A 15,313-nucleotide genomic window follows, 5' to 3' on the forward strand; every position below is an offset into this window, starting at 1 on the left:
TTCTTTCACGAGAGGTTAGTTTTGCCTATCATAGAACTTAATATAAATGAAATCGTGTCCAACTTCTTTTTTTTTTTTTTTTTTTTTGCGACGGAGTGTCACTCTGTCACCCAGGCTGGAGTGCAGTGGCACGATCTTGGCTCACTGCAATTTCCGCCTCCCAGGTTCAAACAGTTCTCCTGCCTCAGCCTCCCGAGTAGCTGGGATTACAGGCCTGTGTCACCATGCCCCGCTAATTTTTTTTTTTTGTATTTTTAGTAGAAACGGGGTTTCACCATGTTGGCCAGGCTGGTCTCAAACTCCTGACCTCAGGTGATCTGCCCACCCTTGGCCTCCCAAAGTGCTGGGATTACAAGTGTGAGCCACTGTGCCCAGCCAACTATTTTTTTTTTTTTTAATGAGTGAGTCAGCAAGGCAAGAGCATTGGGTTGAGAAGGGGGCTGCTTACAGGCCCTTGGGTCTTTCAGTCCTCTGGTCCAGGCCCTTGGGATTCCTGGGAGATCTCACAGGACATTATAAGAAAGCTCACTGGGCTGGGTGTGGTGGCTCACGCTTGTAATCCCAGCACTTTGGGAGGCCAAGGCGGGCGGATCACGAGGTCAGGATATCGAGACCATCCTGGCTAACACGGTGAAACCCCGTCTCTTTTAAAAATACAAAAAATTAGCCGGGCGCAGTGGCGGGCGCCTGTAGTCCCAGCTACTCAGGAGGCTGAAGCAGGAGAATGGCATGAACCTGGGAGGCGGAGCTTGCAGTGAGCTGAGATAGAGATAGCGCCACTGCAGTCTGGCCTGGGCAGAAGAGCGAGACTCCATCTCAAAAAAAAAAAGAAAGCTCACTGGTCCCACCATCTCATTCACATGCTCACTAGGGCCTCTCTGTGCCAGGCCTTGCGGCATGCTCTGAGGACACAGGGATGGATTAGATCCTCCCGCTCAAGGGCGCTCAGCCTAGCGAGGTACACAGATGGAAAATAAATAAATGACCAGCATTGGGGAATGTGGACTAGTAGCAGGAGATGCAGGGAACAATTAAAGGATGCCAGACGGGCCAGGCACGGTGGCTCATGCCTGTAATCCTAGCACTTTGGGAGGCCGAGGCAGGCGGATCACCTGAGGTCAGCAGTTCGAGACCAGCCTGGGCAACATGGTGAAACCCCGTCTCTACAAAAAATACAGAAAAATTAGCCGGGCGTGGTGGCGGGTGCCTATAGTTCTGAGGCAGGAGAATCACTTGAACCCAGGAGGTGGAGGTTGCAGTGAGCCAAGTGCCACTGCACTCCAGCCTGGGCAGCAGAGTGAGACTCTGTCTCAAAAAAAAAACACTCATAGGTGGGAACTGAACAATGAGAACACTTGGACACAGGGTGGGGAACATCACACACCAGGACCTGTCGTGGGGTGGGGGGAGGGGGAGGGATAACATAAGAGAAATACCTAATGTAAACGACGAGTTAATGGGTGCAGCACACCAACGTGGCACATGTGTACATATGTAACAAACCTCCATGTTGTACACATGTACCCTAGAACTTAAAGTGTAAAAAAAAAGGATGCCAAACTCTAGGGAGTTTGAGAAAGGCTTTGTGGAGGAACCTGGGTTTTGAAGGATGATGAAGAGCTTACCAGAAGGATTAGGCTTTGGCAAGGGCAATCCAGTTGGAGGGAGCAGCTTAGGGAGAGACATGAAGCAGTACAGAGTGCTGGAGGAACGAGAAACAGCATGAGCTGTGTGGTGAGGGTTGTGGAAAGCCACACAAGATCTCAGAGGCCATGCCAAATCCTTGGGGCCTTGACCCCAAGGGAACTAGGAAGCCTTCAAAAGGTTTTGAGCAGGACCAGGCGCTGTGGCTGACGCCTGTAATCCCAGCACTTTGAGAGACCGAGGCGGACAGATCACCCGACGTCAGGAATTCGAGACTAGCCTGGCCAACATGGTGAAACCCCATCTCTACTAAAAATACAAAAATTAGCTGGGCATGGTGGCAGATGCCTGTAATCCCAGCTACTCAAGAGGCTGAGGCAGGAGAATTGCTTGAACCTGGGAGGTGGAGGTTGCAGTAAGCCAAGATTGTGCCACTGCACTCCAGCCTGCGCGACAAGATCAAAACTCATTCTCAAAAAAAAAAAAAAAAAGCCCACAAAGAGTTTGAAGCAGAGGGTGGTCAGGCCGAGCTTAGTATTTTACAGAGACCACTCAGACAGCTGTGTGGTGGACCACCTGGAGGCAAGAGGTGAGACCAGACGAAGCAAAGGGACCCAGAGAGGAAAAGGGTTTTCTCAACAATCTCTTAGTAATTAGTGTCAGCCCTAGACCACCTAACTTACAGTGCAGTGGATTCCTCATGATTCTTACCCCACTTTACAGAGGAGGCAGCTGAAACCCAGAAAAGGAAAGTCAGTGTGTCTAAGTGATAGAAATGGGGGTAGAGCCCTGGTGATTCCCTCCTGCCCATTCTTCTGGTATCCCTCTTGTGGGTGAGCTGGGGATAAGGGGCACCATTGAACTGTGCCTCCAGGTGGACTGAAGAATGCATGTGGCCGCAGGGCGTGCTGGTGAAGCACAGCAAGAACGTCTACAAAGCCGTAGGCCACTACAACGTGGCCATCCCCTCTGACGTCTCCCACTTCCGCTTCCATGTGAGTCTCCTCCCTGGGGAAGGAGGGTGGGAGGATCTGCAGGGCAGGAATGTGATGTCATTGCAAGAGAAAGCTATTTTCAGTATTTCCCCAATCCACAGGAAGACAGTGCACACATGTAGCACAAGGACAGCCATATAAATTGTCACTTAATAACTGCAGCTCGGCCGGGCATGGTGGCTCACGCCTGTAATCCCAGCACTTTGGGAGACCGAGACAGACAGATCACCTGAGGTCAGGAGTTCAAGACCAGACCAGCCTGGTCAACATGGTGAAACCCTGTCTCCACTAAATATACAAAAATTAGCCAGGCATGGTGGTGGGCGCCTGTAATCCCAGCTACTCGGGAGGCTGAGGAGGGAGAATCACTTGAACTCAGGAGACGGAGGCTGCAGCGAGCCGAGATCACACCACTGCACTCCAGCCTGGGCAACAGAGCAAGACTCATTCTCAAAAAAATAAATAAATAAATAACTGCAGCTCATTTGGTTGTAGATCTTTGAGAACATTGGACAGAGGGAGAGAAGATGATACAGTAAAAGAAGGGGCTCTTGGCAGTGAAAGACAATACTGTCTCCATGTGCCTTCCTACTCAGCCTTACCCTGAACCTTGTATGTGAAAGATACGCTAGGCTTATCTCTGTTTTTAGATACTGAAATCAGCGTGGAGAGTTTAACTTGTTTTTTTTTTTTTTTTTTTTTTTGAGACGGAGTCTCGCTCTGTCGTCCAGGCTGGAGTGCAGTGGCGCAATCTCGGCTCACTGCAAGCTCCGCCTCCCGGGTTCACGCCATTCTCCTGCCTCAGCCTCTCCGAGTAGCTGGGACTACAGGCGCCCGCCCGGCTAATTTTTTGTATTTTTAGTAGAGACGGGGTTTCACCGTGGTCTCGATCTCCTGACCTTGTGATCCGCCCGCCTCAGCCTCCCAAAGTGCTGGGATTACAAGCGTGAGCCACCGCGCCCGGCCTGAGTTTAACTTGTTAAAGGGTGCCTTCTTGGGAAACTTGAGAACTAATGGTAATGACTCATGGCTTAGCTATGGAAAGGGCTGCTCAAAATTATCTAAACTAGTAATCTCTATTTTTTTTTACTTTCACTATGAAATCCCCTCCCCCTTTTTTTAAAAAAACACAATCGGAGGCCAAAATCCAATATACGGGACCTCCCGGCACTGCTGTGTTTGGAGGAGTTAGAACCCCCTTCACTTCCTGCTCACCCCCACTGTAACTCCTAAAGGATCCCCATGAAACCTGGGGCTCTAAGGGACACGGCATGAGAAATCACTGACCTAGGCTGATGTCTTCATTTCACAGTTGAGAAATCCAAGCCCCAGAGAGGAAAGGGACTTGCCCAAAGTATTGCAACCTGTTAGGTGCAGAGCTGAGCCTGACATCTTGGTCTCTTGGCCTCCCGTTTCCTACCACTTCTCCTGTCCTGTAAGCAACTCTTGAGATTTAGGTACCTTGGCCCCTGTGGAATAAAAATCCCTAGACACTGTGCACTCTTGTGAACTGATCCGAGATTTTTTTTTAGTCCCTACATTCTACCTTGCTGTTGAGAGTGAGCTGTTGCCATGTCCCTTGGCAGCTTCCAGCCTAGCTAGGGATGTACCTATGAAGTAGTAGGTAATTCAGGCTGTGGAGTCTGTAATAACTTTCCATGCCTATGTCATAGGATTCTAATTTGTTCAGGCCCAACAATACCCAGGAGATGACATTAAAAGGTGTTGATTTTATTGAGGGTCAGTGGATGAGGGAGAAAAAATTTTTTAAAGGTATTGACTTTAGACCACAAAAAGAGTTTGAGAGAGCAAGCAGAACCTGTCGAGAAAGACTTCCTAGGGGAGGTAGAAGTTGAACAGGATCTTAGATGACTTACGTCAGAAGCAGCAGTCCTATCAGGAGGAATACCACAAGCAAAGGCAGATGAGGTGGCAAAGTCCACATCCAACCCCAGAAAGTCTTCGTCCCCACCCATGTCTGCATGGGGCCCCAAGAGCCTGTCCCCTTCACTGGCCCACCCAGAACCCCCATCCAGGAGGAAGGTTTCTGGAGCACACCTTTTAGCCGTGCCCACCCCCTTCCGGGCAGTTCTTTTTCAGCAAACCCCTGCGGATCCTCAACATCCTTCTGCTGCTGGAGGGCGCTGTCATCGTCTACCAGCTGTACTCCCTAATGTCCTCAGAAAAGTGGCACCAGACCATCTCGCTGGCCCTCATCCTCTTCAGCAACTACTACGCCTTCTTCAAGCTGCTTCGGGACCGTCTGGTACTGGGCAAGGCCTACTCATACTCTGCCAGCCCCCAGAGAGACCTGGACCACCGCTTCTCCTGAGCCCTGGGGTGACCTCGGGGACAGCGTCCAGGCTTCAGCCAGGGGCTCCCTGGCAAGGAGCTGTTGGGTAGGAGTGGGGGGTGGGGGGACAAAAGACAAAAAAATCCACCAAAGCTTTGTATTTTTGTTACGTACTGTTTCTTTGATAATTGATGTGATAAGGAAAAAAGTCCTATTTTTATACTCCCAAGAAGCCTGTGTCCTGTGGTTCTTTCCCTTCGTGTGTGTGAGACCTATTGCAGAGGTGTGGGATTCTGGTTTAGGAAGCCCCAACATGTGGCTTCTGAAGCCTCTGTGGGTACTGCCTTCTTCAGTAGAGAGGAGATGAGAAGGCACTGGAGGCCGTGGTAGCAGTGATAGCTACTGCGAACTGAATGCTCACTGTGTACCAGATGCTGCTCTGTGTGTATTTCAGGCCTTGCCTTAATCTAACTTTTCTGATAACCCTAGGAGGAAAGTGCTGTCACTCCAATGGATGAAGAACTGGAGCTCAGAGAGTTACAGTGACTTGCCCATAGTAACACAGCTAGGAAGCGGTAGAGCTGGACATAAAACCTCTGAAAGACCGGGCACAGTGGCTCAAGCCTGTAATCCCAGCACTTTGGGAGGCCGAGGTGGGCAGATCACTGGAAGCCAGGAGTTCAAGACCAGCCTGGCCAAGATGGCAAAACCCCGTCTCTACTAAAAATACAAAAATTAGCCAGGTGTGGTGGTGCATGTCGGTAGTCCCAGCTACTTGGAAGGCTGAGGCACGAGAATCACTTGAACCTGGAGGCAGAGGTTGCAGTGAGCTGAGATTGCGCCATTGCACTCCAGCCTGAGTGACAGAGCAAGACGCTGTCTCAAAAAAAATAAAATAAGGCCGGGCGCCATGGCTCACACCTGTAATTCCAACACTTTGGGAGGCCGAGGCAGGTGGGTCACCTGAGGTCAGGAGTTTGAGACCAGCCTGACCAACGTGGAGAAACCCTGTCTCTACGAAAAATACAAAACTAGCCAGGCATGGTGGGTGGCGCATGCCTATAATCCCAGCTACTCGGGAGGCTGAGGCAGGAGGATTGCTTGAACCCCAGAGGCAGAGGTTGCAGTCAGCCAAGATCGATCCCGCCACTGCAATCTTGCAGTGCCAAGACTGAGCCAAGATCCAGCCTGGGCAACAAGAGCAAAACTCCATCTCAAAAATAAAAAACCTCTGGAAGATGACACTACTATCCCGGCAGAATGTGATGTCTTGATCATCTCAGCATGCCGTCACTGAGACGCTCCTTGCTGGGTGTTACGGTAGATGGTGAGGATGCCAAGACGCTGGAACGAGCAAGTAATACTACACGGGGATGAGCCCAAGAGTTACAAGGTACAACAGAGCAGAGGGGAGAAAATGCTTAATGTTCCCTGGGCTTCTTCGAGGAGGGGATAGTCTGAATTGTATTAGCCACTTCCTAGGTGGACAAGAGAGGAAAAGGGTGTTTCAGTTAGAGAAGCAGGCAAATGTAATAGTGCACGTGAAGTAGCACATAGATTTAGAATATCCTGGTGTGTTTCGGGGAAGGTAAACAGAATGTGGATCTTAGAGCAGGAAGGATTTAAAAAAAAGTGGAGCGGGAAAGGTCAACAGAGGATGGATCAGGGAGGACCAGCCGTCCTAGGCTAGCAAAGGTGTACGAGCAGGGTCACGTGCTAGAGAAGAAACAGCTGCTTGTAGGGTCACTGCCTCCTATGGGCATAGGATGGAGGGTTCAGGCTGAAAGGAGAGGAAACGTGGACACTCAGCCATTCTCATCTATTCAGCCCACGTTCCCTGAGCCCTTCTTGGCCATAAGGTATGCAGACGAGCTCACAATGGTATATGGGAGACACACACCTCAACAAATATTTTTGGTGCCTCTATTGAGGCAGACGCTGTGCTGAACACTGGGATGGTTACAGAGATAAGGAAGATACTGTCCCTTCCATAGACAACAAGGAGAGATGGACACACACTGTGAGCAAATTTGGGTGTGAAATGCTAAGGAAAATCAGTGTCCATTTCCTCCTGTAGTAGCAGAGAAGGCAGGTGCCCTATCTGGAAAGACAGGCTTACCCAAAGAGCTGATAGCTGAGTTCGGTCTTGAAAGTGAGTAGTTCTCAGAGTCGGGCGCGGTGGCTAACGCCTGTAATCCCAGCACTTTGAGAGGGGCGGGGGCGGGTGGATCACCTGAGGTCAGGAGTTCAACACCAGCCTGGCCAACATGGCAAAATCCCGTCTCTACTAAAAATACAAAAATAAGGCCAGGCGCCATGGCTCACGCTTGTAATCCCAGCACTTTGGGAGGCTGAGGCGGGTGGATCACGAGGTCAGGAGTTCGAGACCAGCTTGGCTAACACAGTGAAACCCTGTCTCTACTAAAAGTAACAAAAATTAGCTGGGTGTGGTGGCAGGCACCTGTAATCCCAGCTACTCGGGAGACTGAGGCAGGAGAATTGCTTGAACCCAGGAGGCAGAGGTTGCAGTGAGCCGAGATCACGCCCCTTTACTCCAGCCTGGGCGACACAGCTAGACTCTGTCTCAAAAAAAAAACAAAAAACAACAACAAAAAACCCAACAACAAAAAATTAGCCGGGTGTGGTGGCGCATGCCTGTAATCCCAGCTAGTCAGGAGGCTAAGGCGGGAGAGTTGCTTGAACCCGGGAGGTGAAGTTTGCAGTGAGCTGAGATCATGCCATTGCACTCCAGCCTGGGCAACAAGAGCAAAACTCCGTCTCAAAAAAAAAAAAAAAAAAAAAAAGTGAGTAGTTCTCATGGTTAAGTGGGGAAGGGAGGGCACGCATTCTAAGCAGAGGGAACAGCATATGCAAAGGCACATGAGAAGATAGGTGCATGTTTGAAGAAATGTGGTTCTCCAAATATGGTTGGAGTCTGCGTTGCCTGGTGGGGAGTGTCCCAAGAAGCAGGTAAGGACCAGTCTATGTGCCAGATTAAAATGTCTGGACATTACCTAAGGGCAGGCAGTAGGAAGTTGCTAAGCAGAAGAGTTATACTGTAAGGTTTCTGTTTTTTTTCTTTTTCTTTTCTTTTTTTTTTTTTTAAATGAGACAGCCTTTCTCCGTGTTGCCCAGGCCGGTCTTGAACTCCTGGGCTCAAGCAATTCTCCCACCTCAGCCTTCCCAGTAGCTGAGATTACAGCTCTCTGCTTTTCAGGAGATAGTGGGTGGGAGTCAGAGAGTCTGGAGGCAGGAGGCCAGAGAGGAGGCAGGCAAAATAGAACAGGGCAAAGTGATGACGTGTCACCTTAAGCAGGGGCAGTAGGAAGGGAAATATAGTGCGCCCCTTCCTGACCTCCATCCTACAGTTTTCCTTTTGATTTCTTTGCCTCAATAAAATGGGCCAGGCGCACAACTAAAGTTGGCAATTTGTTGTGACAGGCCCTCGTTCTGCTTCCAGAAGATAGATCCCTCTGTGTCTTGAAGATATAGCCTGGCTCTGTGTGTCGAGGTGGGGGACAGGAGGGCTGGCATGTCATGGAAAAAGAAAGGCCTAATATGTACTAGCCATACGTCCCATGATTGAAAAGGCATATGATCAATAAGAGCCTCAATTTCCTCATCTCTAAAAGGGGAAATCATGTCCCTTGCTCTGTGTAACTCAATTTTTTGTTCATTCGTTTATTCATTCAATAGTTATTTATGGAGCACACACAATGTGCCAGATTCTGTGCTAGGTGCTGGAGATACGGTGGTAAACAATATAGAACCCACCCCTGCCTTCAAGGAGCTTGTTGTGAGGATAAATGAAATAATGATTATGAAATCACTCTGTCAACTATACTGCATGGGTCTCATTGTTTTTCTTTCTTTTTTTTTTTTTTTTTTTGAGACAGAGTCTCGCTCTGTCACCCAGGCTGGAGTGCAGTGGCACAATCTCAGCTCACTGCAAGCTCCACTTCCCGGGTTCACGCCATTCTCCTGCCTCAGCCTCCCGCGTAGCTGGGACTACAGGCACCTGCCACCACCCCCAGTTAATTTTTTTGTATTTTTTTTTAGTAGAGACAGGGTTTCACCGTGTTAGCCAGGATGGTCTCGATCTCCTGACCTCGTGATCCGCCCGTCTCGGCCTTCCAAAGTGCTGGGATTACAGGCATGAGCCACCATGCCCGGCCTTTTTTTTTTTTTCAGAGACGGGGGATCTTGCTATATTGCCCAGGCTGGTCTCGAACTCTTGGGCTCAAGCAATCTGCCCGCCTCAGCCTCTTAAAATGCTGGGATTACAGGAATGAGCCACCACGTCCAGCCTATTTCTTTCTCTCTCTCTTTCTCTGTCTTTTTTTTCTTTTTTTCAGAGACAGGGTCTCACTCTATCACCCAACCTGGAGTATAGTGACACAGTCATGGCACTGCAGCCTTAACCTCCTGGGCTCAAGTGATCCTCTCGCCTCCCAAGTACAAGTGCGCATTACCATGCCTGGCTAATTTTTTTCTTTTAATTTATTTTTTGTGGAGATGGGGTCTCACTGTGTTGCCCAGTCTGGTCTTGAGCTCCTGGCCTCAAGTGATCCTCTGGCCTCAGCCTCCCAAAGTGTTAGGATTACAGACAAGCATGAACCACCACATCTAGCCCTATTATCTATTTCTCATCTCCCAATAAGATTGCAGCCTCAACTAGGGCTACCTGTGTAGGCCTAATCAGAAAACCCGAGTTTAGTCTTACTTCTTTGTTTCCTTCTCTCCATAGCCTCATTGAGCAAGGCACTTCCCCTCTCTAGATGATTCGTTATTCATATTCAGCCCAAGGTCTGTGATTGTTGTTTTTGTTTTTAGAGACGGAGTTTTGCTCTTGTCTCCCAGGCTGGAATGCAGTGGCACAATCTTGGCTCACTGCAACCTCTGCCTCCCGGGTTAAAGCAATTCTCCTGCCTCAGCCTCCTGAGTAGCTGGGATTACAGGCATCCGCCACCACGCCCAGCTAATTTTTGTATTTTTAGTAGAGACCATGGGCAGGCTGGTCTCGAACTCCTGACCTCAGGTGATCCGCCCGCCTCCGCCTACCCAAAGTGCTGGGATTACAGGTGTGAGCCACAGTGCCCAGCCGATTGGTTTCAACTATTAAAAGAAGGGATAAACTGGCCCGGCGCGGTGGCTCAAGCCTGTAATCCCAGAACTTTCGGGGCGGGCGGATCACCTGAGGTAAGGAGTTCGAGACCAGCCTGGCCAACATGGTGAAACACCGTCTCTAGTAAAAATACAAAAATTAGCCAGGCGTGGTGGCAGGCGCCTGGAATCCCAGCTACTCGGGGGGCTGAGGCAGGAGAATCGCTTGAACCCGGGAGGCAGAGCGTGCAGTGAGCCGAGATCGCGCCATCGCACTCCAGCATTGGGGGAGAAGAGCGAGACTTCGTCTCAAAAAAAAAAAAAAAAAAAAAAAAGGAGGGATAAGCTTCTGGGAGAAAAAGTTCCGGGGAAAGAAATCTCACTATAAAAAAGAAATAGTAGCACAAACAGCTGGGAACTCCTAGACACACTTAACTTTCTTAGGTATCCCTCCCAGCCACTCCTTTCGTATTCATTTCCACTCCCCACCTTTAGCAGCTGCGGTCTCTTTAAGTGCGCACTTTCGGTGTAGTGATAGGCGGTTGGGCCAATAACGCGTTTCGTCCTGGAGTTAACTGGTTTGTCCCTTTCGCGCTGCCGTCCTGCAGGTCCGCCATATTGTCTGCTGAAAGCTGCCGCTGAAGCTGCCGCCGCTGCCTCCGCCGCCCAGAGTGAGCGAGCGGAGCCGCGATGGGTGAGTGAGGAAACCACGCAGCAGGGTTCTTGGGCTCGGGGAGTGTCAGGGCCTGGGATTTGGCGAGAGCCTGTCTCCGGTCTGCGGAAGATGTCTGCATCCCCTCTACCCAGGTCTGAGGGGAGTAGTCAGGCCGGGAGTGCCCCTCTTGCCAGTTTTGGGCCGAGCTGGGGCCCGTGCTGGAAGCAGTCCTTTGGTGCTGGTTCCGGGGACACCTTGGCACGCCTGGAGTCCCCCACATGGTGGCCTCGGGCAGGAGCCCACGTGTTCCTGGGAGGTAGGAAGGGGCCTGCTCTCTGTCCTGCGCCCAGACTGGGGCTGGGGGACGGGCTCCCGGCGGCAGGCCTGGGCGGCGCTAGGGTAGCTTTCTCCTGGGTTGTGTTTGGCCAACGTGCGTCTTGACTAGATTCAGTGGCTCCCCTGAACTCAGGGAAGTCCTACCTACGTAGCGAGGTGGAGTCCTCTGGTGAGGGGACGCCAGGCGAGCCAGCACCAGGCCGGTAAGCATGGGCAGCCAGGCCGAGGGCAGCTTGCGCCGCCGAAGGCCGGGGGAACGGAATCAAGGCGGAATAGTGTGGTTCCGTTGGGCTCAGACTGGCATCCCTCGTGATGGTAGAGCACCAAAGGCCGAGTCCTCTTGGCCGTTTTTAGGTTGGGGACTTTAGGTTTCTGGGCTGGCCCTGGTAAGGAGAAAAGGAGCGACCTGTTGATCTTTCCGAGGGGACTCCGGCTGGCAAGGCCTCTGTTGAGAGAGAATACCATGGCGAAGTCTTTGCATTTAGAGTCAGAACCAACAGTGGTAATTCCTCTAAAGCAGTAAAAATTGTGAAATTTGCTAAGCTCTTTCTACGTACGGGCATCGTTCTGATTGCTTTACATGTCTTGTTTTACTTAATTTGTACAACCTAAGGAAATAGATGCTACCATTATTGCCATTTTACAGATGTGGAAGCCGAGCTTTACAGAGGTAAAGTAACTTACCCAGGGTCATGCAGTGGCTAAGCCAGGGTGAACACTCCAAGCCTAGATTGTAACTGCTGTTTGTTGTTGTTGTTGATAGAGTCTTGCTCTGTCGCCCAGGCTGGAGTGCAGTGACGTGATCTCGGCTCACTGCAACCTCCTGCCTCCCGGGTTCAAGCGATTCTCCTGCCTCAGCCTCCCGAGTAGCTGGGATTACAGGCGCCCACCACCACGCCCGGCTAATTTTTGTGTTTTTTTTGGCAGAGACAGGGTTTCGTCATGTTGGCCATGCTGGTCTCGAACCCCTGACCTCAAGTGATTCACCTGCCTCGGCCTCCCAAAGTGCTGGGATTACAGGTGTGAGCCACTGCGCCAGCCTGTTTGTTTTGTTTTGTTTTGTTTTGTTTTTTTTAAATGACCTGGCCCTCTAGTGGTTGGGCAGGGAGAAAAGGGGAAAAAAGCTTTTAACCCTAGGCAAAGTTGTAAATGTGTTTGGGTTTTCTGTTTGTTTATTTTGTTTGGTTTTGCTTTTTGTTTTTGCATGTGGGCCCACTTTGAAATCTTTTTTTTTTTTTGAGATGGAGTCTGGCTCTGTCGCCTAGGCTGGAGTGCATTGGCGCCATCTCGGCTCACTGCAACCACCTTCCTGGGTTCACGCCATTCTTCTGCCTCAGCCTCCTGAGTAGCTGGGACTACAGGTGCCTGCCACCACGCCTGGCTAATTTTTTTGTATTTTTTTGTATTTTTAGTAGAGACGGGGTTTCACCGTGTTAGCCAGGATGGTCTTGATCTCCTGACCTCGTGATCTGCCCACCTCGGCTTCCCAAAGTGCTGAGATTACAAGCGTGAGCCACCATGCCCGGCCACTGTGAAATCCTTTTTCTGAACGAAACTGAAAGAATCCAGAGTGAATTGATAACTCTAATTATTGTGTGTGGGGCAAGCAAAATGAGAATCTGGAATTGAATTTTTTTTTTTTTTTTTTTTTTTTTTTTTTTTTTCTGAGAAGAAATTTCACTCTTGTCTCCCATGCTGGAGTGCAGTGGCCGGATCTCGGCTCACTGCAACCTCTGCCTCCCGGGTTAAAGCAATTTTCCTGCCTCAGCCTCCTGAGTAGCTGGGATTACAGGCATCCGCCACCACGCCCAGCTAATTTTTGTATTTTTAGTAGAGACAGGATTTCACCATGTTGGCTAAGCTGGTCTCGAACTCCTGAGCTCCGGTGATGCGCCCGTCTCGGCCTCCCAAAGTGCTGGGATTACAGGCATGAGCCACCACGCCTGGCCTGGAATTGAATTTTTTAAGATCTGTGATTCTAAGGAAGCAGAAATTATTCACTTGAGCTTCAAGGCAATGACTTTAGAATCAGATCTGGTATTGGAAGTCACTTAAATGTCAGACACAACAACACATATGGAAAGCATCTAGCACGGTCCACAATAATGTTTTTCTTCCTTTCTGAGCCTTCCTTTTCTCACCTCTAGAAAGAAGGGGTGGGGCTGTGTTACCAAGATATTTGGGGACTAAATAAGAGAATGGCATTTGGGCTGGGCAGGGTGGCTCAAGCCTATAATCCCATAGGCCGAGGCGGGTGGATCACCTGAGGTCAGGAGGACGACACCAACCTGACCAATATGGTGAAATCCTGTCTCTACTAAAAATACAAAAATTAGCCGGGCATGGTGGCATGCTCCTGTAATCCCAGCTACTTGGGAGGCTGAGAAGGGAGAATTGCTTGAACCCGGGAGGCGGAGGTTGCAGTGAGCCGAGATCGTGCCAGCCTGGGCAACAAGTGAGACTCCCTCTCAAAAACAAACAAATAAACAAAAAACAGATAACAGGGCGGGGCGCGGTGGCTGACGCTTGTAATCCCAGCACTTTGGGAGGCCGAGGCGGGCGGATCACGAGGTCAGGAGATCGAGACCACGGTGAAACCCCGTCTCTACTAAAAATACAAAAAATTAGCCGGGCGTGGTGGCGGGCGCCTGTAGTCCCAGCTACTCTGAGAGGCTGAGGCAGGAGAATGGTGTGAACCCGGGAGGCGGAGCTTGCAGTGAGCCGAGACTGCGCCACTGCACTCCAGCCTGAGCGACAGAGCGAGACTCCGTCTCAAAAAAACAACAACAACAAAAAAAAAAAACAGATAACAGTGTTTGGAGCCTAAAGGGCTCCATGAATATCAGAACAGATTCTTTTCCACTTTCAATAATGTTCCTTTCCTTTAAGCACTGGTTTCCAGGTTTCCCTATTGAGTAATAAGTCTGATAGGCCTTTCTTAGTAGCTGGAGCTTCATCTTTCAGTGAAAAAAATTTAGAGGGTTTTATGTTATAAACTTTGTTATAAATTTTATGTTGGTCTTCAGTTTCAGAAACACTGTTGCCTCAAAGGGAAGGAACTAATGTTTAATAAGCCCAGTGAAATAAGTAGAGATTTACTCAGTTTTATAGATTTGGAAACTGCCTCAGAGAAGATAACACAGCCAGTAAGCCACAAAGCCAGGAGTAAGATTCTTACCCATTTTGCAGCACATCAATCTATAAGACTTAAGGCTTTAAGAAATAAAGTTAGTCCTATTCTGGTACAGTTCAACATGAAAGTTCTTCAGTGGAGGAACAAAACCTGACCAAGGTCTCCAAGGGGATTTTTAGCCTAGAGTCAGGTAACTTCCTCTTTCCAGCTCCATCTCAGTTACCTCTCCCTCATCGTAGCTTGTCTTTATGAATGTCAGCTTTTTGTTTGTTTTATCTATACCCCATGTAGACCAAACTAATGCATTCATTTAATTCTAACATCTAACCTAAGGTATCTTGGGTTATCTCCATTTACACTTATAAACTGAGGCTTTGAGAAGATGAGGTGACTAGTCCAAGGCTAGTATTCTGGATCCTTTGGGCACAGGAGACACTAACACAGCCTGCCTTCACATGCCCACAAGTACGGAACCTGCTGTATTTCACTGCCTCTTAAGTGTACTCTTAGTCTATATCCTACTAGCTCAGTCGTATATCCTACACTATTTCTGCTATGCCACACTTCATTACCCTTAACAGACCTTTGCAGTGATTTCCCTGCCACTAGGTGTCCTGTAGGGGTGATATTTGTAGCTCTGGAGATTGCTTTATTCTGACTCTCTAGCAGAGACTACAACCTCATGAGTCTTGGCAGACACTACTTGTCTTTTCACTATTACTACTACTTTGCTAACTGGGAATCTGGCCACCCTTCCTTACCCCAGGGGGTGGGTCTTGATATAAACTCTAAACCAATCATTGTAACTCTAGCTCCCTAGACAGTGATTGATTTAGGCATGGGCATATGATTCGGTTCTTGCTAATTAGATGGGAAGGGAAGCCTGGGGAACTTCTGGAGAAGCCTTCCTTATTTAAAAGAGACTTGCCAGCTTTTATTTTATTATTTTTTGCCAGTTTGTATTTTAACCCAGGTTGCAAAATGTGTGAGCCACAGCAAAAGACAGAGATGGGAAAGCTATAATAGTAACAATACCCAACACTTGTATAGAAGTTACTATGTGCTAGGTACTCTTCCAAGTAGAGGCATACCTCAGAGCTAAGGCAAGTTTGGTTCCAGACCACTGCAATAAAGCAAATATAATAAAGCAAGTG

General features: G+C 49.3%; 2 protein-coding genes across 6 annotated transcripts in view; both read left to right on the forward strand.

The window, feature by feature from the left end:
- Positions 1-5,161, forward strand: part of TMEM39B (transmembrane protein 39B) — a 28,639-nt gene extending 23,478 nt beyond the window's left edge. For 3 of the 5 annotated variants that reach the window (XM_030823302.1, XM_030823305.1, XM_030823306.1), the window contains 2 exons: positions 2,519-2,639; positions 4,729-5,161. In XM_030823302.1, coding sequence (XP_030679162.1) covers positions 2,519-2,639; positions 4,729-4,971 — 364 coding nt within the window. In that variant the 3' untranslated portion in view covers positions 4,972-5,161. Of the gene's footprint in view, positions 1-2,518; positions 2,640-4,728 lie in introns of those variants that run through there. The other 2 variants (XM_030823304.1, XM_030823303.1) reach the window with 2 other exon arrangements.
- Positions 5,162-10,617: 5,456 nt separating this feature from the next.
- The window catches only part of KPNA6 (karyopherin subunit alpha 6), a 71,205-nt gene continuing 66,509 nt past the window's right edge, over positions 10,618-15,313 (forward strand). Inside the window, exon 1 of the mRNA XM_030823307.1 lies at positions 10,618-10,729. Within this exon, the coding sequence (XP_030679167.1) occupies positions 10,726-10,729 (4 nt within the window). The 5' untranslated portion in view covers positions 10,618-10,725. The remainder of the gene's footprint in view (positions 10,730-15,313) is intronic.

The sequence above is a fragment of the Nomascus leucogenys genome, chromosome 12 (assembly GCF_006542625.1).
Source record: "Nomascus leucogenys isolate Asia chromosome 12, Asia_NLE_v1, whole genome shotgun sequence".
Lineage (NCBI taxonomy): Eukaryota > Metazoa > Chordata > Mammalia > Primates > Hylobatidae > Nomascus > Nomascus leucogenys.